Below are 26,974 nucleotides of genomic sequence, written 5' to 3'. Positions count from 1 at the left end.
TAGGTTGTCTAATGTTTATTTTTTAAATGGCTAATTTATTTCAATACGTAAGTACTTTTTTGAGACAATAATTTATAGGAAATAATAATTTGTCGTCAATATATGGTCGACAGCACATCAAGCTACACATTGACGTATCTTGTTCCGTTGCAAAGGAGGCGATTTTCGAACAAAAATGTGTAGTCTGATGTGCTGTTGTCCGTACTTAAATAGCAATTAATAATAATAACTCTTTATTGCACAAAGAAAAGATACGTGAAACACAAGTTATAAAGGACATTTACAAAGGTGAGCTTATCTCTAGAAGAGATATCTTCCAGCCAACCCTAGCCTAGGTGAAAAATGAAGTCTGCGGGACTAATTATTGTACAATAAAATTAAAATTTAAATGTTAGTAAAAAAAATAAATAAATTAAAATATATATATAAATATAAATAATATATATATACATATAAAGGATGATAATATATACATATGACAGACATACACACCTACATGAACTTTATATACATAAATACAAACATAAGCAGAATATATATTATAATCTAAATAAATTACTACTTTATAATATATGTTACCTATTGGCTATCTCGCGTTCGAATTTATGTACACATATTCAAACGTAATCAGTTTCAAGAAGGCCGGGATTTGTAGAAGGGAATGTCTACATTATTCTTTAGTTTACCTAAATGAACTCCTTCAATTCCGAACACTGATTATGACACACAAAACAAACATAAAAGTATAAACATACTGTAGACAATAAATGTGTTTGTGCAAAATGTGCCACCAAGTGATGAAAACCTGATAATTAGCTGTCTAGCTTGTTCATACTTACGAATATATGCCTTTTTATCTGTAACAAAAAAGTTCTATATTAATTAAATAAGGTAATGAATGAGATAAAGACAGCCATTTATTTTCAACATTCTAGTGCTACACTAGAATGTTACTTTGAGATGCGATTATAAGAACCTACCTCACCTACGTTAGTCGGCTTCGTACTAGTGAATGAGCAAGACGAACTTTTTTTTTTTTTTTTTGAGCGAGACGACCTACGATTTTGAAGTTTCATTGACTTATGTCGCTAATCGTGATCGGTTCTAGCAACGCAACGTCATGCTCAAAAATAAATATATTACTAGACCTAACGAGATCGAGAAAATTGCGGTTACTGTATTTTTCACATGACTTGAGTAAATTGCAGTTACCATGTTTATCCTATATTCTAAAATCCTAAATTCTGTAACGTCCACATTGCAAATGGGCTTCCATTTTTTCCAATATTCACAAACGCATTACCTTGATTAGGGTATCTCGGCATTTTTCCTGACCCGGTCGTTGCTTTGACATCCGGCACCATTTCTTCTGGTTTCGACGCCTCCTTCTTGTCTTCTGCTCCTGTCATACCTATAAATTGACACTTAGAAATAAAGGGGTCCACTACTACCTTAAAGCATAGTAATATCCTTATTATATTAAGAACTACTTGTATAATTTCAGTCGGTGGTTAAAAACAAAAATATATTTTGGTTCTCTTAAGAAAACGATTAATAGGAAATTTGAGACGACATGGTGGTAATTTTCTATTACAAACACCTATAATACTGCACTGCAGCGGGAATTGTCTTCGATCTAAGTGCACTTGCCGGAATGACATTTAAGTAAAAACATTAAGCACAATTTGACAGAACTTATACGGTAATATATTTGCAATGCAGTATATGCGTCAGACCATGGCAGCGTCGCTATATGGAATCCGTTTATATTCAAATCTAGTAAATACCCGCATTATTTCTTCATTTACAATTAATCTGTTATCAGAGCACTGTGTTTAATAGATATTCAACATTTCATGACATAGACTTGTTTTGGCAATGACAACATTCTCTAGCGGCAATTGGGAACTCGAATGGACGATAAGTTTGACAGCTCAGTAGTGTTTACGACACGCTGGTTTTGGGTACACCATTCGAACTTTTTACCGAGAATTGCCGAACAATTAATAAGCTAACCATATGAATATATGTAGAAAAAAGACGCATTCAATTTTAATAAAAAATCACACTAGAGCTTGACAACAACTAGAACTAATAGCAAGAGCTCTAACATTTTATTATATTTGTAGTGCTACACTTGAAATACAAATAAGGCATTAATATTTGACTCTGAATGCACTTCCCAGCATTGGATCGAAAAGTCCAACTGTAGAAATATCACATACAGTATGACTGTTCAGTACAGCTGAAATAATAAAGTGCGAGACAACCGCACCAATTACCTGATCTGAAACCAGGTAAGTCACTTTGGGGCACTACCCACAACACCCAGACCAGCGTCCTGGGCCTTGATTTTAATTCATCCAATCGGGTAGCCCATCCGCAATATTATACGCCTCGACTCGGAAAAGAAGCAGTTTCCGATCGGGAGAGGCAATCAAAATCAAGCTGCAGATTTTGATTCAAACCGGAATCGAACCGATCCGGTAGTCTCGAAATCAGATGAGTTTCTGAGCGAGAAGATGAACCTGATTCCTACTATATCTTTCTAATTTGTGAGTTAATCAACTATTGTTCCGATTACATATGTCAATAGTTTCCGATCGGCCAGTTATGAATCGCAATTGTGCGCCTCGATTCGTAAAAGACGCAGTTTCCGATCGGGAGAGGCAATCAAAATCAAGCTGCAGAACCAATTTACTATTCTAAATTGGTTCTAAATTAGTCCTACCGGGAATCGAACCCGGGACTTCCTCATCCAGCGTCCACAGTGCAAACTGTTGGGCTACTGAGGTCGATGAAAGCTGTACTTCGCTAAGACACTTTTATGTGCATTACTGCTTGCCCAAGGAACGCCAAAAACAGGGGGTTTAAAAGGCTATAGGCTAGGCTAAGGCTAATGGAATTGTGAGCTTCCGCAATTAATGACGGAGAATATGACGTAGCACGTCTCCATTTACCTATGAAACAGTATTTTTCATTCGACAATAGCATTTGAGGGCTAGGAGCAATATTTTAGACACTCGTCGTTATTTTAATAGCTTACGTATGTCTCTGAAAACCTCAGTTACCACAGGCTAGAGTGCCCTTACGCAAAGCGCCAATCGCATTCCCGCCACTTCATTGTAACGCCACCGCATTCGATGAAGAAAATTTGGTCTGATATTTTCAATGCGGTTTTTAACGGGATTCCAAATGTCAGAATACCCTTTAAGGTTTCAAATGATGATTTCGATTGAATTCAATCACATGAATCGTTGTAGAAAAAACAAGTAGGTTCAGTCTCTCCGGCTACATTTAAAGATGATGAAATAGATCAAGTGACAGATCAATCACCCATCTAGAGTAAACCTGCATCCCCACAGTTAACTTCAAAGATGCAGCTGGCGAACCCTCGCAGAGCTTGCGCGGTAGAGAGGCACCAAAGTCAATGCGTAGAAAATTTAGTGGCAACAGTCAGATGGATGTAAACTCAGCCTGCGTGTACCCAAATAATCATACGTACAGAACAGTAGATGAAATTTGTACAGCGCGCTGTGTCGTCGTTATGATGACAACTAATATGTCCAATTAATTAACGACTAAATCCTGAATAAGAGCCAACAGCATTTTAAATCATTAAATATAAAATATCATTACCTGGCTTATCGGTATTTGCTCGGTATTGTTCATCGTTCTTCAAGCTGTCCAAAACAGCGCCAAAGAAAGCTCTGTCCGTTTTGAAGTGGAATCTTTGACGGTAGATTTTGACTATTTCTTCCATCGGCATCGCTACCTTTTCACCCAACATGACATCTATACGCGAGTTGATACTTGCTTTGAGTTTTTTAATAACCAGATCTTTAGGCACCCCAGTACCTTTGATACTTAAGCTTTTGAAAGTTTGCCTAGCAAGTGCAGATGCCGCTTGGTGCCGCCAGGTATTGTCTTTATGGAGCAATTTTCTCATGTTCGGCTTATGTTGAGAACCTGATTGTTTATGTTTCGGTGGTTCCCAACGCGGCGGGCCAGAAGGTGAAGTCCTCCGAGTGGTATTTGGTAAATATGGCTTGGCGTAAGGTTGATTAGGCAACCTTTTCGCTGGAGGCTCTTGAACATTTCTGAAGCTCTGAGGTCGTTTATTGAAGGCTCGATCGAGTCTCCCGTCTCCAGGTTTAGAAGGTCTAGAAATATCATGTTCCTCATATCGAGGAGTAGGTCTAGACACCCTTTCTGGTCTATTCTTTTCGGTAAGTGAGTATCTTTGTTGGGGGATCTCTTGTGGATTGCTGGTTCTACTAGAGTTGTCCCATCGACTCGGTCCATGACCTTTCCGGCTTTCTGAAAGTTCTTGGGCAGATTCTGTGACGTGACTACCAAACATTGAAGAAGATTGATTTGATACGCCAAAGACGTTGGAGTTGAAGGACTTAGGGCCATGAGTTGGTATTTGCTGGCCATAACCAGCGCCCCAGTTACCTTGCACAACTTTACGATCTTTATATTGATCGTTCTTGCTGGCAAAATTTGACCTATCATTGTAACGGTTAAGAGGTTCCATTGAAGAACGTGAAGGAGACCTCAAGGAACGCGTGCAAGTTTCGTCTCTATCATTCGCTACGTTCCTTTGTTCCCATATTGGTCCGTTTCTGTTACGGTTGTCTCGAGAAGTCATGGGATTTGGTTCACCACGGTTACATTCATTGCGAGAATGGGGCACGCTGGATAATTCCCAACGAGACTCACCCTCATGACGAACTGTCCCGTCTCGTGGAGCAGACATATTTGTTTGTTCCCATGAGTAATCACGAACACTACGATCGTCGCGAGCCGTCGTAGTGTCCGATTGCATCCATCTCGGTTGCCTTCCGCCAGAGTTCTCATTGACTTTTTGACCCCTTCCAAAGTTTGAGTTTCTCTGATCAGATATTGGAGATGATTGACGTATATCTTGACGTTGCCAACTAGTCTCAGGTCGACGTCTGACATCAAAATCCCGGTCATTGATGCCAGTAGCCCAGTCACGAGACCTATCTTTAGGCTCGCTCTTTTCTTTGACAGAAGGCTCGGAAAATTGAGACATTAAAGGCGGAATTTGAGGCGGGCCGCCGTAGTTCATAAAAGCAGTCTGTGAACAAAATTGTATAGAACACATAAAAATGCAATGGAAACTTAAAAGGTTGACAACAAAATGTCAATTTACTAATAATTTATAATATAATAGTAATTTACACACCTGCAAATGAAAGAAGTTCGACCATTTATTACGTAGGTAGCCACCAAACTTATTAAAGTGGAATCGTCTTGATGCGATCGTGTTTAACCACACTTGTCTCATTAAGCCGATTCGCCGTTGACACGGCCGTTCGCGCGCGAGAGCGGCCGTTCGCGCGTTAGAGCGGCCGTTAGCACGCCGACGACGACGTTCACGCACGAAACTAAACATTACGAAATATTACAGAGAGTCCCCCACCCTCGCACCCACTCCCGTATTTCGACGTCAACTATTCTAAAGTTGTATCATTCGGGCGTTGTCGCTATCATTCTGGTGTTGGCGCGGCCATTCGCACTTTTTGCCGTTTTTGTCGTCAGGGCATCGACGCGGCCATTCGGGTGTCGACACCGCCGATCTGCCGTCGTCGGCTGCGTACGGACGCGATCAGAAATTCACAGAAAGCAGATTTGTTACCGATCTGTGTCAAGACACGGTCGTACGAATCGATGCGAAACGCACAACGCTTTTTCGCTCTTACGTTCATAGACATAAAGCTTCTTCTGACCGACTTAATGCGGTTTTGCATTAATAAGTGTGGTGACTCCCTAAGCGTAGATAGTCGATAGAATATTTATCGACTATAATCATTAGCTGATCGTAAACGGACAATTGACTGTCATTTCACTCCATCTTGAAAAAAAAAATAGATATAGAAAGTTTTTTCTATATCTAATTTTTAGTTTTTTGCAATTGTTTTTACTGCATACAACTTTATTTATGCTGGGGTAAGAAGTGACATGTGATATTTGACGTTTATATGCAGACGTTTTAACATACATACATCAATCTAGTTGGAAGCACAATTCCATCTGAATTGAAAACCAATTTTACCTTCGATTAATACCGAAGCTATATACCTCTACCGGGTTACAAATCGAATGTACAGTATCCAGCCCAAAATCCGATCGTAGTTATTATTACTTCTTTAGCCGACACTGCTAATAAACTGGACTGAACTGACTCTGAACTGTAACCCAATTCGAAGACACGCAAACTAACGAAAGATGGCAAATGTTTGACGGTGACTCTAAGTATTGTCGGCCCATAAAGTTTGGGTAATAAGTCTTTACAAACAAAAGCCGTTTAATGTAATACTTTATTTGTGTTGTTCCATATCCATCAAGGGTGTTCGAACAAGTTCGGCGACCATCCGAGCCAATATATTCCAATATTTCGGATTCTAACGTTGGAATTTAGCACTTGATTCTAACTTGGTACTTGGTGCAACGGGCTGGTATCCGCAACTCGACGACAAAGCGCCTATTTTGCGTGTGGGTTGATTCTAAAGAAGAATACCATCCCAGCGTAAGCAGGCGGCAAGAACATGAAATATAGCATTGTCATACGAGTTACTTCCTTTCTCTACGGGCGCTCCATCGCCGAGAACATTCGCCAGTAATATAACATTCAAGATTTGTTTTCGAGCATAGAGTTGGGCACTGTCAATTTATCCAGAGTAATAAGTAGCATTATGTAATTTGAGGCTTATCGCACAATTTCTCCAAGAATACCCCAAATTCAGTCAAATAAACAAATTCCTTGGTATTGTGTTGTATATTGTTTCTGAAATTATGGAGAAATACGTGGCTTTCCTAAGTATTGTTTAAAGTGCTTTTGTGTCGAGTTCCAAGTCACTTCAATGCCGAAAGCAATGAGGCAGACGAGCTTGAGAAACCTGGAGCCACGGAAAATTTTTGAACACGTCATTAGGATAGCCAGGTAACAACGCAATGACGTCTCCCGAGAAATCTGACTACAAGCCAAATGGTGTTTGGTTGCCTACAGCACCAACATTGGAGGGAGGCTCTGGCGTTAAGCGGCATCCCAATGGAAATTAGGGCTCCCACGAGACAAGCCCGTGTGCAACCTCAAGCTAACTGACTGACTACAGCTTGTAGATTCTGCCATGATGTGGATGAGATGCTGATGTTGCTCTGTAATGTGCATACGAAACACGGCCGGGTAGATACAAGGGTAAAAATAGTCGGAGCTCAAAATCCTAGTTCTATAATTATGTTGAATTGGCAACGATTTGTGACTCGGTAAAAGTCGAACGACCATTTCTGAAAGACTAGAAATGGTGCTAAATTCTGTAGTGCTAAAGTGTGTAGACATTAGTTCAATACCCCTAAAACCTGAAAGATTAAACAAATTATAGTAATATTTAGGCACCTTGTATTCCTGTATTATTCCTGACTCAAATGTGATTGTGCACAAAAACCCTGTATATGATAAAGGCAAGGGCACATTGATGCTAAGCCACAGCTTTTACACTTTAAAAGGTCCTGTCATGAGTGCATAACACTGACTTACCTGATTTGTCGGCATTACAGGCATGTAGTACATCCCCATATTGCTTGCAGCCATCATCATCATAGAGTTTTGATCTTGATTTCCCAAGGGCTGCTGATATGCTACTTGTTTCTGGAAACCATCTTGCAGACGGATTCCAAATTCCTGTACAGCATTTGACGAATGGTAAGGTTGTTCTGATGCCTATAAAAGTATGAGTTACATAAATAAAACGTAGTTCTAAAATGTAGGTCTAATTAAATGTAATGAAAATTATTGTTTCTTAAGAGCCTATACAAATGGCGTATTTTTTACGTTACGTTATCGGGATTCAGTTGCAGCAGTAAACCGTTCCACACGTTCATAAACTGAAATGCGCGTTTCATCTCATCATCTCCGCGTAGACGATACAGACGACTGTGGGTGACGGAACGGCGCAGTGACGTGAAAATGCACCCCTCCCTTGCCCTTTACCTCAGCTTCGCAACGCGATGTATTTATTGATAAGACAATTCAAACGCTTGTAAATCGCGATTCAAGCGTGCGTTTAACGCGATACAATACAAACGAGCTTCAAGCGCGCTGCTTACACACGTTAGTTTTGTATGCGCGTAGGTCGTATGCACAGGGCCTTATAGCGTTTATATATTTTTTTATAGTAAATAAAATCATTATTTCCTCAAAACTTTTCTTTTTCAAGGACGAACAAGTCGTGCGCCTGGTAGTGAGCGACGTGCCTGTCCATAACAGTGGCAGTGACAGTCAGACCTTTAAATCGATTACATTTTAGCAAATAGATCAACATAACAAAAGCAGAAACACAACAAAAGCAGATAAACAAGCTTTTGAGGACAATTTTTTTATTAATAAGTTGTAATTATACCAAAGATCATAATATTAAAATGTGGATGGAATCAAAAATTTAGTTGTCCCAGAAACTTAAGAGTTGCCTCAGTTGTTTCAGATGACGCAAAGAGATGCCAAATTTACTGGGATGCATAGGAATGCAGGAGCAAACAAGCAGGAGCTTCATGTACCATGCACTCCACCAATATGTGATGAAAAGTAATAAAAATATTTGCTTACCTTATTCTGCTTAACATTTTCAACATAAAGCTGGTTCCCGCCAACAAAAATCCCATTTACCTTCCTAACCAATATAGCCGCATCACTTTCTTCCGCCAAACCTACTGTCACCTTCTTATTACCTTTACCATCACTCACTAGGTTGTCAAGAATTATTTCTGAGAGATTACATTTTAGTTGTATCAACTGCTTTAAATCACAGTAGCGAGTCTGAAATTTTAAAATAAACAAGAAATAAATGATCATTGCAAATTTGCAATTGCAATTACCACATTAATCATTTTATAAAGCTTTCATTTTCCTAAAAGAACATACTACACTTGCAATTTTACCATTTTCACCTACACCTTTTGCCAAAAGTAGCAATTTTTTTTGCAGCAATGATACATTTCACTATATATTTATTATTTGTGATTCATTTGCATACTGCATTAGAAAGAGCACAACTAACTAACTACCAGATGATGTGAGAAGGGAAGCATGATAGATAGGTTGTGGAACCCATCATGCTCTCTTCACTTTCTCTATGTAGATCTTCACTAAGAAATACCATTTGTTTATAAATTAAAATACAAAGGACAATGCCCAAGTATAATACACTTCTGGACAAGCGAAATTGAAGTTCAGAATTACAGGGTTCCATTTCCATATACTTTTAATTATTTTTTGTTTATATTTATATTTTTTGTCACTAGGAAAACTTGACATAAACATTTTCTTTTTGCAGTTATACTACTGTTATACTGATACAGTTGAGGGACACGTCATGTACAACATTTAGATTTTTCACAATGATAAACAAATGACACATAAAAGATGTCATAAAAATATAATAACATAAAAACCCTGAAAAAATATTGAATGCATTTTTATCTCCAAAATAAACAACAACATTTTTTGTCATAAATAAAAAAACATAATTTAGATTTTTAAGACTTCTTTACACTTACTATGATTTCTCCAACATTAAGACATCAAAAAATATTTTTATGATAAAAATAATGAGGCGAACAAATCATGCACATGGTGGTATGCGACATGCCTGTTCTCATATTTGTGTGTGTGTATTTGTGCCTGAGTTGCAGTGCAGCTCTGAGCTTTAAATGGCAAAGACCTGAGGGGCACTGCCTCTGCACCCTTCACCCTTAGACAAAAGTCAAATACTCACTGCGGTTCGAGCGGTTGGCGTCCCGCCACAACGTGAATTTCAGTTTGTTTGTGGTGAGAGTACCAACTGAGTCAACCTTCATGAAGGAAGAATTTTGGCCGAAGGGTGTCATAAATCGGCGATTCCGCGGCTGGTTACCTTACACCAGATTGCGCCACACGTCGCCGACAAGTGCAATTGTTGTGGATTAGTGAGAAATAGTGTTTTATTGTATTGTATATATGTTAGTCCTTAGGGTATAATTATATGCGTACTTGAGAAGCATTACACTGTAAGTGCTATATTTGTAATTTTACGGGGGACGCAATTTTGTGTCGAAATGCAGCATGTACAACATTTAGAATGGCTTGAAATAAAACTAATTGAGTTTTAATAACATTTCGCACTACCCTAATTGGCGTACAAACTGCTTTTCAACACAAAATTGCTTCCCCAATAAAATTACAAAAATGGCGATTACAGTGTAATGCTTCTCAGGTATGTTTATCATATGGGTCATGTGGCCTGAAATAAATAAATAAAAAGTTGAAAAGTCCCTGTCTATGCCTGTAATTTTACCACCTACCCTTACCCTTCAAAACCAAAACCCAGTGATGCTCACATTACTAATTGGCGGCAGAAATAGGTAAGGCGGCGGTACTTCCCTGGACAAATGCTTTCACAAGGAGCTCTACTGCTACTATGTTGAAACAATGTCTCAACATTCTTCTTTTTTAAAGTGTTAAGTAAAAAAAGGATCCGATCCACAAAATTATCAAAAATTTGTTATATGTATCACCAGAAAAAATCACACATATAAAACAAAAATAAATATCTGTAGAATAAAACAAGAGTGAGAAACACTTTTAAACTTCAAACTGCCATATCTCGAAAGTGACTGAATGTGCATCAAATTAAGGAAGACACGTTTTTGGAGAAATCATGGCAAATGTAAATGTGACTTAAAATAATCTATCAATAATGCAAGTTGTGCGGCGTTCAAAAAGAAATACTTCTTTTACGTATTTTCTTGTTCTTCTTTTAAATGTTACGGCCCCATCGAAGTAATCGATGATTTCGCCAATGTCAAGTTGAGGAACACACGCGTTTTTACTCAATAATGGACCGGTGATTTTCGACAGAATTCACTGAGATGATAATCTACAAATCTACGAGAGAACATTTTCGAAAAATCACATCTTTGACATTCACATGATGAAAATAATATTAATTGGCAACGTATTTTAAGATAAATTATGGGCATTGTTTAGAAATAAACTACTCAAACGTTGATCCTAATTGCTGACTGCTATGAATAGGCCTCCCGTAGTATGTGCCAATCATCGCCAGCTTGCGCTTCACGTAGTATGGTTATTTACAGTTTACGCATAAAGCAAATAATTATGTACTTACGCTACTAGGTAAATTATAGATTGTTAATAACATCTTGATTCTTTTCAGTAGGTAATGAGTGGACAATTTGAAATCAATTCTACTCGCAACAAACAACAATACATGAAGCCATGAATGAAAGTGAACGAATCAACGAAGGAATGAGCATCGAATTAGGAAGGTGCTGTAAATAATCGAGTGATATTATCTAAGCACAAGTAGGGACATGGAAAAATTATGGATACATTTTGGTATCGAGTATTTTTCCTTCCAATACCGATACTTTTATACTCGATATTTTATCATTTTGAATAATTCCTAAGGACACCTCATATCGTAACACAAGCCACTTTGCGATTTTTTTTAAATGGCAACTTTCTCACAAATGACTTGGCTGTATAGTGTAAAATTTTTAAAGTGGCAAATGGTAGCAACCATTTGCTACTTTAAAAGAATGAGAATGAAGAAAAATAATTAGAAACATTTGAATCAGCGTACCGGACAAACATTATATTTGAGTACCTCGCGATTCCGGCGAAGTTTGTTCCTTCTTCAGAACGTTTGTTCTCAAAAGCCGGCAATACAATATCAAAAACGAAAAAAAGACTGTTGCCAAATATATTTTTGTTCTTAAGTGATTAAACAGCGGAGGAATGGGAAATTTGTGTAATACAAATTATCTGAAATGACGATTGATTAAATTGATCAATTTAATCAGTCTTTTATTATTTGTTTCAATTAAAAATCGTAAATCAAATAAAAGTCTTATTAATTTATGCGTTTTATTCTGTCTTTAAGTAAGGAAAATTATTCTTAAATTTAAGAAAATTATTAGGTATCGACACTTTTATGAGTACGAAACTTTTTATGAGATGCTACTCATGAGTATAGTATCTATACTGTGTCCCTAAGCACAAGCTAGCTAGTGGTATTCATGTAAAAGAAATCGATATTTTTTCCTATATCATAATAATATATCGAAATGTTGTATCGATATTTCGCGATATATCTGTACAAAACATCGATATTTTCTATATATCGTAAATAATTCAAAAAGATAAAAGGAAGGGAATTTCACTAAGAGTAAATAAGTAAAACCACCAGTTTTGACACAACTATCAAATATATTTCTTATTCTTATATTCTCATTGCCTAGCCACAAGCTAGTAATATTCACATACAATATTATTGACAATCCAAGTTTATGTATGTTTCCAACACAACAATACGTTACACTGACGGATAATCAGCGCTCGAAGCGTGTCTCGATTCTGCATTCAACTTTGTACGATTTTTCATTTATCGGATAAACTATATCCATAGTACATATCGATACCGAATGATACGACAATATACTTTTTGCTAACGTTTGGTTGTTTCGGCGGAATCTCTTGGCCTATTTAACATAGTAATTAACTCTATTCCCTCTATATCTAGCAAACGAACGATCACGATTGTATTACACTTACTACACGTACTACACTTTTTACCCGAAAATTCTATAGTGACATTTTCTATATAACTTCAACAGTCGTATCTTTAATAGTTTCAATTTTACTTGATAGGATATATGTATTTTGGAATCATTTTATAGGTTACTTCTGACTTTTGAGAAAAATATTGATATATCGAAATATCGGGTGGTATATTAATCTTGAAAGTATCGGTACGGCTTTTAAATTTCGAAACGATATTTATCGACATATTTTTTAAATTGCATTCCCTAAACTACAGTTGATAAAACGCTTACCACGAAAAGCCAAGAGATTACTTATAGGAAAACATTTTTGCGAATAGGTACTGTTTAGACAATGGAAACCAAAGGACATGTTATATTGACATATATAAATCAGACGTTATATGTATATGATGCATTTAGACGGTGAAAACATAAACATTTTATAAAACCCCCTATTTCAGATCCCTTTTGAAGCGCTAACCTTCCAGCCACGTGTAATCCTCAACTTTGGTGTTTGTAAAGACTCTGTCAATGCTAACTACGAATTCTCAAAGATCTTAAACAATAACTGGCACGACTGGCTCACCATCTTTACAGACGCCTCAAAATTGCAGGACGATGGCAATGTTGGCGCAGCGGTCTGGATCCCAAAGTACAGTGTTCTATTAAGCTTTAAATGCTCTCCTATCTCAACTGTGTACACTGGTGAATCTATCGCCATTCTGGAAGCCATCTTGTACGTGAAGTCACACCGACTAAATAAGACGATAATTTTCTCAGACTGCCGTAGCTGCCTGCAAGATATTATCAAGTTACCATTCCACTCAAGAAATAACTTCCATATCACCCTTCAAATTAAAGAACTATTATTTGACTGTCATTCATCTAATATCGACGTAGCCTTAGCCTGGATCCCTGGACACAAAGGGATAGGCGGCAATGAAACTGCTGATAGATTTGCAAAGGATGCTATCTCATCTGGCTTGCCGGACCACTCAGGCTGCTTCTCCCGAGATCTACGTTGTTCGGCCAAACCAAAATTGTTCAGGAGCTGGGACGAAACTTTCCAAAAATCGCTCCTACTAAAAGGTAAACACTTTGGCTATCTCCAACCAAATATTCCACGCAAACCTTGGTTCTTCCGCTTCAAACACATACCTAAACCCTATTCATAAATGATTATCCGGCTGAGACTGGGTCACGTTTGCTCCCCGGTTTTCCTAGCCAAAATTAAAGTACGTGATCACTCCCTCTGCGAATGTGGACTAGAGGAAGGCACTCTAGAACACTTATTTTTTAACTGCCCCCTAATAAGCTTCCCACTTTACGATTTGCTTCCCGAAAATATTCCTCGCCCAATAAATATCAACTATTTCCTAGCCAACGCACACTCTCCAGTAGTATTCACTTTATACAAATTTCTAAAACTTAATAACATAAATCTGTAACCAGCCCCGAATAGCCTCTGCTCGACCACATTCATTTCATAATTTTCTGCCCCAACAATGTGAGTCGGAGAAAAATTCTCATTTCTGATCAGTCTTAATTTTTAAGAAAAATGAATATTCTTTATTCTTCCCGTATTCTCCCATTATCTTTCGTATAATTTTATTTCTTTCTCCATCCTCCATGATAATTTTCCACGCTGACACCGGTCAAAAGTTTGTTATTGAACAAAAACGACGCCTAACTTTGTTTTACTAAACGATTTTATTTTTTATTTCCCGCTAAATAAAACTTCCTACGTTTCTAAAAGAAAGAAAATAACATGAGCTCTCAAATTATATTTTTGTAATGTCATTAAAATATATATATAACCGTACATCAAATGTCAAAACCAATGTTTGGCCTGAATTGTAAATGAAATGGACAAAAATATTGACAGTGAGAATAATTAAGTATTGATAAAAATGCGTCGCTGCCAGAATGTAGGGGTGCGGCAGTTATCTGTGGGTGCGGCAGTTGAAAAAGCGGAAATCAACTGAATGTTACATTACACCGGCATGTGTTATTTTTCTACCTATAAATCATACAATAGCCGAAATATCTCATGCAATTAGACTCAGTTAATTAAGTTATTTATAAGTCTTGCCGAATTTTGCTTTGGTTACTTTACATTGCTTGTTTGTTAGTCTATTTTGATGATTGTTGATAACGATTATTTTGATATAGTGTTGTTCTTGTAAGCAGACATATTATCGATATTTTGTTATTGAAACTATTTCATTAATATTATTATACACATATTATTTTTAAAGTTTACCTACGAAAGAAAAAAAATTAGAAAGAATGGTTGGAAATTATAGGACTGCCGAACATAATTATTGGATCAAATACCATTTTCGTTTGTTCGCACTATTCAAATTTAAATAGAACTTTGAATGTAACAAGATTACATGATAATGCAATTCCATCGTTACATTTGTTGGTAAATAACTTTATATTTAATTTTGATTAAAATGGCTCATTACTTGCCTAGTAATAATGGCTTATGGCTCATTACTTGCCTAGTAATAATAGCCTAGTATTAATCATACTTTGATTACAGTAAACTACACAAATTTGCAAACATAAAACACAGTAACAACAGTTTCAACATTCAAGCGATACATTTGCATGGCGATATTGACTTATCTATGATTATGGTACAACACTAAATTCGCTATTTGTGGTGGACATTTTTGGTTTAGGAGACGTTTATTCCGTAGATATGGCAGCTTCTTTCCATTATTTTTTTTTCCATCCTCTAAGAGTCGTATTCCAGAACTGTACTCAATGCTCAAGTCAGGATTTGAGCAGACTTAAGTATGATTTCACGCACTGAAAATACGACCCTAATAGCAAGGACTTGAGTATGATTTCTAGTGTTTTAAGGGCCGTATTCCAGAACTCTACTCAATACTCAAGTCAGGACTTGAGCAGACTTGAGTAGGTATGATTTCAAGCACTGGAAATGCGATCCTAATGGCAAGGACTTGAGTATGATTCAAAGCACTAGATCCATAAATCAAAGTTATTTTTGTCTTAGCTTTTCGCAGTTAGCGTTTCAGCCGCTCCATGGCAAATAGGGCAACTACGATACCAATAGTAGGGCTATGTTGTGCTGAGATTGTACCAACTTGTACCTGTACTTATGATATTAATATCAAGTCCTAGAGCATTAATTTGCGAATATATTGACAGCTTTTAATCAACAATCCGCGAAGTATGCGGCTACTCATTTTATCCTTCAGCTAACAATCAAGTAATCCAGTGGACTGTGGGTTTATGGAAAAATGTCCACTTTGAATAATCATATTTTTCCGAACTTTTTCATATACACTATATTATTATTTCTTTTGTCTATTGGCATCTATCAAAAGTTGAAGATACTGAACGAAAACGATGCGATGGAGCCACTGCCATTGTAATGTAAAGATTTTTTTAATACCTTTTTTCGCTATTGTCCAATTATTTTAAATCTCCTTTCACTCTAACTTGCTTTTATCTGTTCAATTTTGTTGTATAATTCACGCTAAATAAAATTTCAAAATATATATCTAAATGTAAAACATAAGGTTGTATTCCAGTACTCTACTCCATACTCAAGTCAGGACTTGAGTATTGCAATGAGCACTGAAAATCATACTCAAGTCCTTGCCATTAGGATCGTATTTCCAGTGCTTGAAATCATACTCAAGTCTGCTCAAGTCCTGACTTGAGTATTGAGTAGAGTTCTGGAATACGACCCATAATGTGAAGATTCGAATTATATTTTTCCAATTTATCTGAAACTTTTCCGGAAAAAATTGTGTATTTGAAATTTTTCGAAAATAATAAATCAAATAATCACTCACCTATGTATTTTTTAATTCTTAAATAGGTACAGGCTCAAGCTTGACACTTAAGACTTAAGTCAAACTCTATGCCGCTTACGATAAGAATATTCCTAACTACAAAGTGTCAAGCTTGATGTGCTCTTGACTGTACAAAGTGTCAAGCTTGACGTGCTCTTGACTGTACTTCGTTTAAAACAAAATCCAAAATTGAAACCTATTATTGTCTATGGTTCTTTAATAAGTCCCAGACAATTTTTATTCTGTTTTCAGAGATTAGTGGTCTGTGGTTTCCAGTTTCCAATGACGCATTGGTTTGATTGACTAACTATAAATTTTCGATGGTTTACCGCTGAAAATGGAGTGATGCTAATTATTTCGCCACAGTTGTCATTTCTAAGCTATTTGCAAGATGATGCTTACAATTCACGGGTTACCTTCATCGGTAAATACAACATTTTTGGTTATGGCTTTCGCAAACAAATGCCAAGGATGAAATGCTAATATTTCGCAAATTCTACTTTTTTCAGGTAAAATATCACAATTTGAAGGTGTTAATTAAGCAAGAATGTAACATTACGGACTTTATTTTGGACAATTTGGTCGCGGAAAATGGCGGCACGAAGAAAGTTCGTATTGGCGTGTCAGACGACAGGGAAGGCGGATATTTGATAAAGTGCTTGGATGGTTTCCGGTTCTCCGGGAATGTACTGAGAGTTCTGCCTGTTGGAAAACCACTGGTGGGTATTTGTTATGATTCCAACTTCTTATATCAAGTATGATACAAAGATTGGACACAAAGAAAAATTCCAGCATACTCGCTATGATATGACGAGGTGGTTGTTTTGAGAGCAGCCGGATCGAAAGAAGTTTTCTTTGTATTACTTACTTGGTACTTGGTGCAACGGGCTGGTATCCGCAAATTGACGACAAAGCGCCTATTTTATTTTTCTTTGTATTAATGATTATAAGTAAGTTAAGTATGTTAAGTAATTTCTCAAAATAGAATTGAATAACATGGTAGTGAAACACCGTAATATTTAATAAATTTAATATCAATTTTACTTTTCAACATTTTCCCATGCTGTTGGTCTCATCATGTTTTCTTCTCATTGCGAGCAAGTGAGGCTCAACTATACATTAGATGTGTGTTGATCATGTTTGATCGAATGAAAATGATTCAAACAGCACCTGTGACCTGATAACCTGGTAAAATAGCTTGTAAATAACCTGATCATTTTAGTTTCATAGGTTATGTGCGCAATATTCGAGTTTACCACTATAATTTTAGAGATTACTCAACAATTCACAATATCATTGTTGTCTCATTCACTTTTATATGAAGTCACCACTCAAGAAACGGTTCACCTTCTCACTCTTCGTTTTAGGGCGAACATTTGTTTGATAGAGCATTCGTTTGATAGAACCTTCATTCAATCGAACCAAAAAGTCAAGCAATAATGAGTTAATGGATCATGAGTCAATCAATCATTCATCCTAATTGCTAATTAATTACATAGTAATTTTGTATGTTGAATCTGTTTTTTCGGTACGTTGTGTTTATTTAAGAATGCACTAGCAAATATTAAAATATTAATTAATAATAAATTAGTAATTTTGAATGCTCATAGGTTTTTTGTTACATATTTTTGTTTTGTAACATTGTTAGTTTTTCCAGAAGGAAATTTTAGTGTCCTAAGTGTCGTTTATCAATGATGCATTGAACTATAGACACATTACCCCTCAGCAGGAAAGAATAAAAACTAATTGTATAATTTGACACTTTTAAACACCATATGGAAGTATCACGAGGGACGGGTGGCCAGCTAAAATATCGAACATATGATCGAATCATTTGACCCGATCGAGTGTTGGGCAAAATTTGATTGTTCAGGCAATGAAAGATTGACTTTTATTAATTGTCAATTGTGAAACAGCAATAAACTATTAATTAATTGTTAATTGCGAGAACAGCAATTAACAATTAATTAATTGTTAATTGCGGTTCTCGCAACTAACAATTAATCAATCGTTAATCGCGTATATCTACAATTAACAATTAAGAGCCCTCATGCTAAAAAGTCTTGACATTGGCTCCACCCACACTCCCCGCTACCCGCACATATCATTCGCCGCCCGCTACCCGTACGTCGCAGCGCAAACCGATCAAAAGTAATTTTCGCGCGCTTATCGTCGACCCGTAAACTTTGAATCCATAGAGTCGTATTCGACTATATAAAATTTTTATTACACTTCTTTCAAATAAACTTATTACGTATTTAATTAAATATCTAACCCTAATTCTAAAGTACAATTTGAATAAAATGACTTAATACACTGCTAAATTTTAAATTTATTTATTTATTTGATTGCAAATTTTATTATAATTAATTAAATAATTCGTAGGGGAGCTCCCCCTCTCCTACATTCAATATTTACCCCACTCTTGCATTTAGTGCGTAAATATGTAATTTTGAGGTTTTTTTTTTCGAGAAAAATTAACATCTCAAAAACGATTAACGTCCTAACTTTGAAACTTTGCAGTGACGATCCCCCCTCCCTCCCCCACACCGCCTCTCACCTACATTCGCGTGGTGGTAATGTACAATCCTTCGTAAGTGATCATTAATTGGGCAAAGAGGTCCTGGGTTTGATTCGCGATAGAAACCCATAACATAGACATGAGTCGATATATATGAATAATATAATTGTATTGTATTATTTGACAGAATTAACAGAATTAGGAAATAAAACTATTTTTCCGGATTTAAATCGCGCATATTTGTTTTTTCAAATAAACTGACGTTTCGGGCCCTTTACAGGTCCCATGGTCACGGTTGACCCATAGTGACGAAACGTCGGTTTGTTTGAAAAAACAAATATACGCGATTTAAATCCGGAAAAATAGTTACATTTCCTATGTGTAACAATAGCGAAAACCTAAGAACTCGATATTAACAGAATTAACTTAAAACATCCACCAGACAACTAAATAGAGTAACGTAGTTTATTAAAAAAGTAGTTTATTACTAAAATATTAGACTTTTTTACACATGCAGCGTGTGGAGCAATAACAGCAAGAAAGCATACAATGCCTTGCACATCCAATTCAACAACACCTTTACAGGACTGCTGGGGCTGCCTCAATATTCGAGATGGCTAGGATTGTTAGATTTGAAGTTATAGTTCATAAGACTGTGGCATTCCTGTTGGTAAAAATTAGGAGAAGCACCAACAGTTTCCTTAGGGTGATAGCAGAAACAGTAAACAGGCCTATCCTTAGGCCTTGGACGTCCATTCACTTTCGTGACATTGAACACTTTGTTTTGTGTTAATATAGAAAGCAAAGTGTTCATTTCATATTTTAAATAGTTTTGAAGTACAGTCAACAATACATCAAGCTGTACACTTTTGTTCGAATTTTGCCTCCAGTGCAATGAAACAAGATCTGTCAATGTGTAGCTCGATATGCTGCTGTTTCTATTACTTTACCAACACTGTAATTATGTTATATTATTACTGTATAAGTTGTGTGTCAAATGAATGCTTTCACTTTGTTATTAATTTAAATGTTGATCTTTTACAGTTAAATTCGCCACAAAACTTTGATCAAAGGGGTGGAGCTGCATATCCTGTTAGAAATGATTTTCCAAACCAACCACAAAATTATGGCAATCGTCCCATGGATTCCATGACAAGACCCAATCCTATGGGAAGACCAGACACTATCGGTAGACCTGAATCCCTGCATAGTAGACCTGACCCCATGTCTAGCAGACCAGATACAATGCATAATAGACAAGAGCCATTGTCTGGCCATAGACCAGACCAAATGTCTGGGAGATCAGATACAATGTCATCAAGACCAGATACAATGTCTGGCAGACCAGATACATTGTCTGGCAGACCAGATACAATGCATGGTAGACAGGATGCAATGTCTGGCAGGCCTGACCCAATGCATAACAGGAGTAGTACAATACCTGGACGACCCGATCCAATCCACGAAAGGTCCGCTCCAATACATGGAAGATCTGATCCTATGCATGGTAGACCAGATACATTACATGGCAGACCTGATGCAATGCACGGACGACTAGACACAATACATAGTAGAGCAGAATCAACGCATACTAGACCAGATTCAATGCATACTAGACCAGATTCAATGCATGGTAGATCAGAATCACTTCTTGGAAGGCCTGATGGAAGACCAGATCCAATGACAGCTAGACCTGATCCTTGGGGCACTACTGGTAGCCAGTGGGGATCAAATCAGGGGCAAACTCAACCACACGTGCAGAATAATTTCAATTACCAACAAAAACCTCAAATCAATTCATATGGACAACAGGTATGTAGATATATATATGTAGACATAATATATTTTTTTAACAATAAGTTTCCGCCTCTTTAACAAACAAAGAACAATTTGTTCATGCATTTAAATTGCCTTTTAAGTAAAGTTTTACCGTGTTGTACACAGCAGATCCAAACAGCATTTACAAACATGTAAATAACACAAATAATTTAAAATTTAACCCTGCATTGCAATGGGTCCCTCAGCGTCCTGGCGATGTTAGGCGTCTTTGGTCGCACTGACTCTCAGCTATTTGTTATAACGTGTAAACTAAACCGCTAAGTGCAGTGTTACTACTACACCGTCACAAGTCGCATGCGACTGCGCAGGGCTAAACTAGCAGTAGACCATAGCATATTAGTTCGATAAATCTTAAGTCTTCTTTTTTCTTTTTCCTCCTGATGCCACAGATCCATAAAACAATTTTACAATAATAAAAGATCTGATACTGTAACATTCACAAAGCCAAAAAAAAAAGTTTCTTGAAATGAAATTTTAAGTAGCAGTAGAGTTCCTTGTGAAAGAGTTCTTCGAGGGAAGTACTGCCACCTTACCTATTTCTGCCGCCAAGCAGTAATGTCAGCATTACAGCAGCGGTTTTGAAGGGTAAGGGTACAGGTGAAATTACAGGCACATGGGACTTGTCAACTTATGTTTCAGGGTGACAATTACCGCTATAGCGATAATTATAATTAATAAAGAACCGCAATTACCAATTAATTAATTGTTAATTGCGGTTCTCGCAACTAACAATTAATCAATCGTTAATCGCGTATATCTACAATTAACAATTAATCAATTTTCAATCTTTTCAATGTTTTTGATTAACAATTAAAACTGACAATTATGATAAATTTATAGGGGTGGGTTAGAGGGTGGGTTAGGTGTGGTTTGGGGATATTTAGGGTTTGGGTTGGGGAGTGAGTTAGGGGGTGGGTTAGGGTTTGGGTTGTGGGGGTCAGGGGTGAGTTTGGGAGTGGGTTGGGGAGTGAGTTAGGGTCTGGATTGGGGGTTAGGGGTGAGTTAAGGGTTTGTTAGGAGGTGCGTTATGGGGTGAGTTAGGGGGTGGGTCTGCGCGTGGGTTAGGTGGTCGGTAAGGGGGTGGGTGAGCGGGTGTATAGATGAGTTGGGTTAGGGGGTGGGTCACTCATCCCTGACCGCCCCCCAACCGGTCCCCAATCGGCCCCCCAACCGACATCCCAACCGACCCCCCAACCGGCCCCCCAATAGGCTCCCAGCCGGCCCCCAACTGACCCCCAAACCGGCCCCCCAATCGGCCGCCCAACCGGCCCCCAAACAGCCCCCAACCGGGCCCCCTACCGGCCCCCCAAACGACCCCCAACCGACCCCTAACCGAACCCCTAACCCATATTCGTAATGACACTTTTATTCAGTACTTTCGGTTTTAATTGTTAGTTTCAATTGTTGTTGTAGTGCGCAAAAGATAATAGTATATTTTTAAGTAGGCGGTAAAGCGGCTTATTTCTTGTCTAATGTTTTACTGTGTTAGATTTATGAAAGTGTTACAAACATCAAACTTTAAAAAAATAAAACGCACATGGAACCAAATACTGCCATAACTCGATATTGTGGAATTGAGAAAACACAATTTGAAAATTAAAAATAAACTAAATGATTCGCATTGCGAACAATGTGAATAATACTCAAATATCTTACGAGGTGTTTCCACATTTATAGTGTGAGCGGCTAGAGAATGGAATTCCCTTCCGCTGGAAGTCCATTCGGGGAATAAGTATTCCCCGAACGCTATAACTTGGATCTTTTCAAGGCGAGACTGAATAGGCATTATTTAGGTGTGCATGCTACATCGTCGATCTCATCATCACTTTTCATCAGGTGAGATTTAGGCCAAATGCGCACTTATTTTTTATAAAAAAGTACATTCATAAACCAGAATACAATAATATTAATGTCTGTCAGTATTTTTTGTTTTATTTTCAAATTGTGTTTTCTTAATTCCACAATTTTGAGTTACGACAGTACTTGGTTTCGAGTGCGAAATATTATTTGTTTTATTTTTTTTCAACAAAGATCAGTGTTAAAATTAATAATAATAATGTCGTTTATTGCAAAATATGTTGTTACATTAGGTCTTATAGTAGTTGGTAAAGTATCAAACATGTACATGTAAGGGCGCAGCAATATCCATTTTTATCATAATTATTAATCATAATATTATTACAATGAAAATAAATAAATCTAAGTAAATATATTCCGAAAGTGAAATGATTTAATTTTAAAATGATTGTCAAATTTACATTTAAAGTATTTTAAAAATAAATCAATTTATTTATTAATAATTAATCAATTAAAAATTAATTATTAATTAATCGTCAAATTATCTTAGTTTTGTATAATAATAATTACATTTGTCAATTTAATCTTCCTAATAATTGCGTTTATTTACTCCGTGATATTATTATTCTGCATTTATTTTATTAAATTACATAATCATAATATCATATTTTTATAACACATTAACATTACTTTTTTTATAACATTATGAACAATTTTCTTCGTCACTAAAAAACTCCTGCAATGAGTACCTAGTAGCATTTTTGGCACAGATATTTACTAAGTTGGTTTTTAAACATTTTTAGGCTATTTATAAATTTTTAAAAAGTCAGAGAGTGCGTTATAAACTTTAATTGACATAGAATACGGACCCAAGTTGGCCATTTGCACTTTTGAAATTGTTGTTGCTAGCCTGCATGTGGGTCTTAGTTTTTCTGAACGACAATACAGAGGATATGCATCCAAATTATTCATGACAATAAGACACATTTGTAAAATATAGATAAATAAATATATAAATAAGATATTGTATTTGATAAAATACGATTCGCAGCTGGTAAACGAGTCTATATTGGCGAGTATGCGAATACAATTCTTCTGCAACGCAATAACTTTTTTTGCGTCAGTGCTGTTGCCCCACAACGCAACACCATAGCTAAGCCAGGCATGAGTATACGCGTAGTAAGCGCTAGTTGCTGTCTTAAGGTCAGTCGATTATTTGAGTTCATTCAGAGCATATGTGAAACTTGACAATTTACCAACAAATTTATTTACATGATCCTTCCAATTTAAATTGATGTCGATATTTATTCCTAGCAGGCAAAGGGAGGTTACAGAATCAAGCGGAATGTTGTTAAATTTATAAATTAAGTTTATAGGGCGTTTTTGATAAGGTCTGAACTGCATTAATTTAGTTTTATTAAAATTAACTTCTAGGTTATGGTCACAAATTTGAATGGTGATAAAAAGTCACTTGTATAAATTGCGTAGTGTTGCTTTTTTTAAACTATCTACTTCTTTTAAGGCGCCAACAAGTAGACAAGAGACGAGATTTGATCATCAAGACCAATACTCTGGCAGATCCGGTGGACCTCCACAAGATCAAAGCTACGGGTTCCCACCAAAAAACGATGTTAATGACCCTGCGGTAAGTAAATTTGTTATTCCTTTATTTCACTCTGCTGTAGGTCTAATTCAATAACTCGTAATTGCTGTCCGTTATTCCCATTAATTACAACTTATCTCCCAACGTTTGTTGTGAACCATATGAAGCTCGTAAGGGTTAGAGATTCGGCTTCTGGAGTCATAATATAATTTGATAAGGAGCAGCAAACAGTTCCTAATGTGAATTAGGACCTTGCGCTCACAATTATGTGTATGGGTGGTGATTTTAGGAACTGTTGGGTTTCTAGGCTACGTAGATATATGTTATTTATATCTTTTCAGACGCAATCGCTATTGTTCCGCAAGTTGCTACGTCATAATTAATTGAAATATAGTATGACGGGTTGAACGTGATAAATATTTAAAGTTTACCTCTAGCTAAGTATCTAATCCGAATAAGCAAAAATAATCACCCCTAAACATAATGAAAAGTTTCGTGTTATTTTACATTTTAAACTAACACACTCTTTATTTGGGCTTTACTCTATGAAACAGAACAGCTGATCGGTAAGAAATTAAACTGCCGAGCCTTTCTGCTTAAAGAGTTCCTTCATTCAAAGCGTGCGGAGGCCGATAAGGGTTGCGCGGGCACTCACTGCATGTTCCATCTTGCGCATAGTATTACAAAATGTTAGAGGCAGTATTTTCCGTAGAGAAAAATATGTACAAAAAGGTTAGATTTTTTTTACATATTCGGTATGGGTATCAGCTACACACCGCCTCTTTCAACTTCAACTTTTGTGTCTATGGCTCCGTCGTTTTGCGCGACGATTTTGCCAATGTCAGGGTTGAGAGACATGTGTAGCGGTAGTGAGATAGATTGCCGGTTATTAAAATACTTCGGCGGTTTTTATTCACAATGACGGTTATATATATATTTTAAATATTTATCTCTTTCGATCTGTCACCTTGTATACATTTTTCTGGCAGTGTAAAAAATGTATTTGCGTTAAAAATGTTTAGCACTTTTTGTTTAAAATAACCAATTGTAAAGCGATATAATCTGACATATAAATAACTAAAGCGATGCAACATCGGCCTTGTTCAGATGGACAAAAGGCCGTATTAACTAATCTCTGGAAGAGGTCATAAAACTCACGACTCGCATCATAAAACTGCATCCTTATCGAACTATACAATTTTATTTATAACATACTAAAAACCTCAAAGGATTATATAACTGACATCATAAACAACAATATTTGTTCCATGACTTTTTATAAAACATAATAAATTTACCAAAAATAAACTTGTTAAGTTTTTGCTGTACTATGTGACACTTTTTAAGTCTATATTTGGTAGAATAAGTTCAAACGTGCAAGCGTCATCCGCGATGACTCCCACCCCCGTCCTGTACAGTTTTATCACCGTTTGGAGCGATCTATTTAAATCTATTTATTTTTGTATCAAAGAAAAATCGGATTAATTATTAAGCCATGGAACAAAAGTTGTTGTTTATGATGTTGGTAATGTAGTCGTCAAGGTTCTTAGTATTTTAAAAATTGCAGTTGAACCTATTAATGATAATAAAAAAAACAATTAAAATCTGAGCTAAAATTTTTTAAATCTTATATTGCATATTAACTAAATTATCATTAGCTTGAACAAGTGACTATTGAGTAAATTAATGTTAACTTGTTTGGTAGCCATTTATTGACTCCGATTATATTATCATATTTATTGACTCCGACTCTCAACGCTAAACTTCATAGAAGTGCTTGCACCACAAACGAGTGAGTTGAAAAAGTTACAAAAGAGAAAGCAGAGTTGAGTTTTCAGTGATTGTTTCCTAGTGGAACGGCAAAGCTATTTTACTCCGCTCAGCTTAGCTTTCCCGCTCCTTACCCTTTGCCAGCGAATGATGGGCATTAATGGTGAAAACATAGCGATCAAATCAGCTTGTCACAGAAGGTTTACAAAACTCTTCGAAGATGCGCGAAGTCACAATCTGAAAGAACTTTTTTTTATAATATCAAGTGACGGGACGAACAAGTCGTGCGCCTGATGGTAAGCTACACGCCAGTCCATAACAGTTGCTGTGCCACTCAGCTCTTTAAATCGCAAAGATTTGAGGCGCACTTGTGGTAGTGCCCTTCACCTTGAGACATAAGTTGACAAGTCCCATGTGCCTGTAATTTTACCAGCAACTTCGCGTTCGAGATATCCAAGTAGAAATGTCCACTTTAATAAGTTTAGCAATTCGCTAAACGTTGATATTGCTCTCTTAAATGCTAAGGAGTTAGTTATTGTCTGAATCATTGTTTTCAATGATATAAAGTGACGGGACGAAGTTGTGGCCCTGGTGGTCACCGACACGCCTATCCATTACAGTTGCTGTGCCACTCAAAGCTTAAATCGCAAAGGGGCACTGCCACTAAGGTACAAAGGTGACAAGTCCCGTGTGCCCGTAAATTAGGCTGTGTTACGACTACGAAAATTAAGTAATATTTTATTGAAAATGATCAAATCATTTCATTACATATCTTTAGAAGAGACCAGTGCCCTGCAATGGGACGGTTTTGAGTTGATGAAGATAATGAAGTTTAAGTGTTGTTGGCAGGCACGCCGCAACCTGCGCAGTGTAGAGATCGTAGATGAGCCACTGAACAGGCCAATCGTGAATCCAAGATACCCTAATCAAGGATACGATGGACAGAAACCGGTTTGCACAATTTTGTATACTTGTTAT

At 36.7% G+C, this 26,974-nt stretch overlaps 2 protein-coding genes across 7 annotated transcripts in view; one reads left to right on the top strand and one right to left on the bottom strand.

The window, feature by feature from the left end:
• The window catches only part of LOC113233536, a 98,209-nt gene that overhangs the window by 7,604 nt on the left and 63,631 nt on the right, over positions 1 to 26,974 (bottom strand). Inside the window, exons 5-8 of the mRNA XM_026468659.1 lie at positions 7,568 to 7,750; positions 3,640 to 5,107; positions 1,304 to 1,411; positions 840 to 857 (exon numbers count right to left, since the gene is read on the bottom strand). Coding sequence (XP_026324444.1) covers positions 840 to 857; positions 1,304 to 1,411; positions 3,640 to 5,107; positions 7,568 to 7,750 — 1,777 coding nt within the window. The remainder of the gene's footprint in view (positions 1 to 839; positions 858 to 1,303; positions 1,412 to 3,639; positions 5,108 to 7,567; positions 7,751 to 26,974) is intronic.
• Positions 16,822 to 26,974, top strand: part of LOC113233683 — a 51,007-nt gene continuing 40,854 nt past the window's right edge. For 5 of the 6 annotated variants that reach the window (XM_026468863.1, XM_026468858.1, XM_026468861.1 and 2 more), the window contains exons 1-5: positions 16,822 to 16,890; positions 16,976 to 17,185; positions 20,032 to 20,799; positions 24,146 to 24,268; positions 26,846 to 26,947. In XM_026468863.1, the coding sequence (XP_026324648.1) occupies positions 16,858 to 16,890; positions 16,976 to 17,185; positions 20,032 to 20,799; positions 24,146 to 24,268; positions 26,846 to 26,947 (1,236 nt within the window). In that variant the 5' untranslated portion in view covers positions 16,822 to 16,857. The remainder of the gene's footprint in view (positions 16,891 to 16,975; positions 17,186 to 20,031; positions 20,800 to 24,145; positions 24,269 to 26,845; positions 26,948 to 26,974) is intronic. The other variant, XM_026468862.1, reaches the window with a different exon arrangement.

The sequence above is a fragment of the Hyposmocoma kahamanoa genome, unplaced genomic scaffold (genome assembly GCF_003589595.1).
Source record: "Hyposmocoma kahamanoa isolate Upper Pololo Valley unplaced genomic scaffold, ASM358959v1 79, whole genome shotgun sequence".
Taxonomy (NCBI): Eukaryota; Metazoa; Arthropoda; class Insecta; order Lepidoptera; family Cosmopterigidae; genus Hyposmocoma; species Hyposmocoma kahamanoa.
Note: the sequence above shows the minus strand (reverse complement) of the source record. Positions and strands in the feature narration are given on the sequence as shown.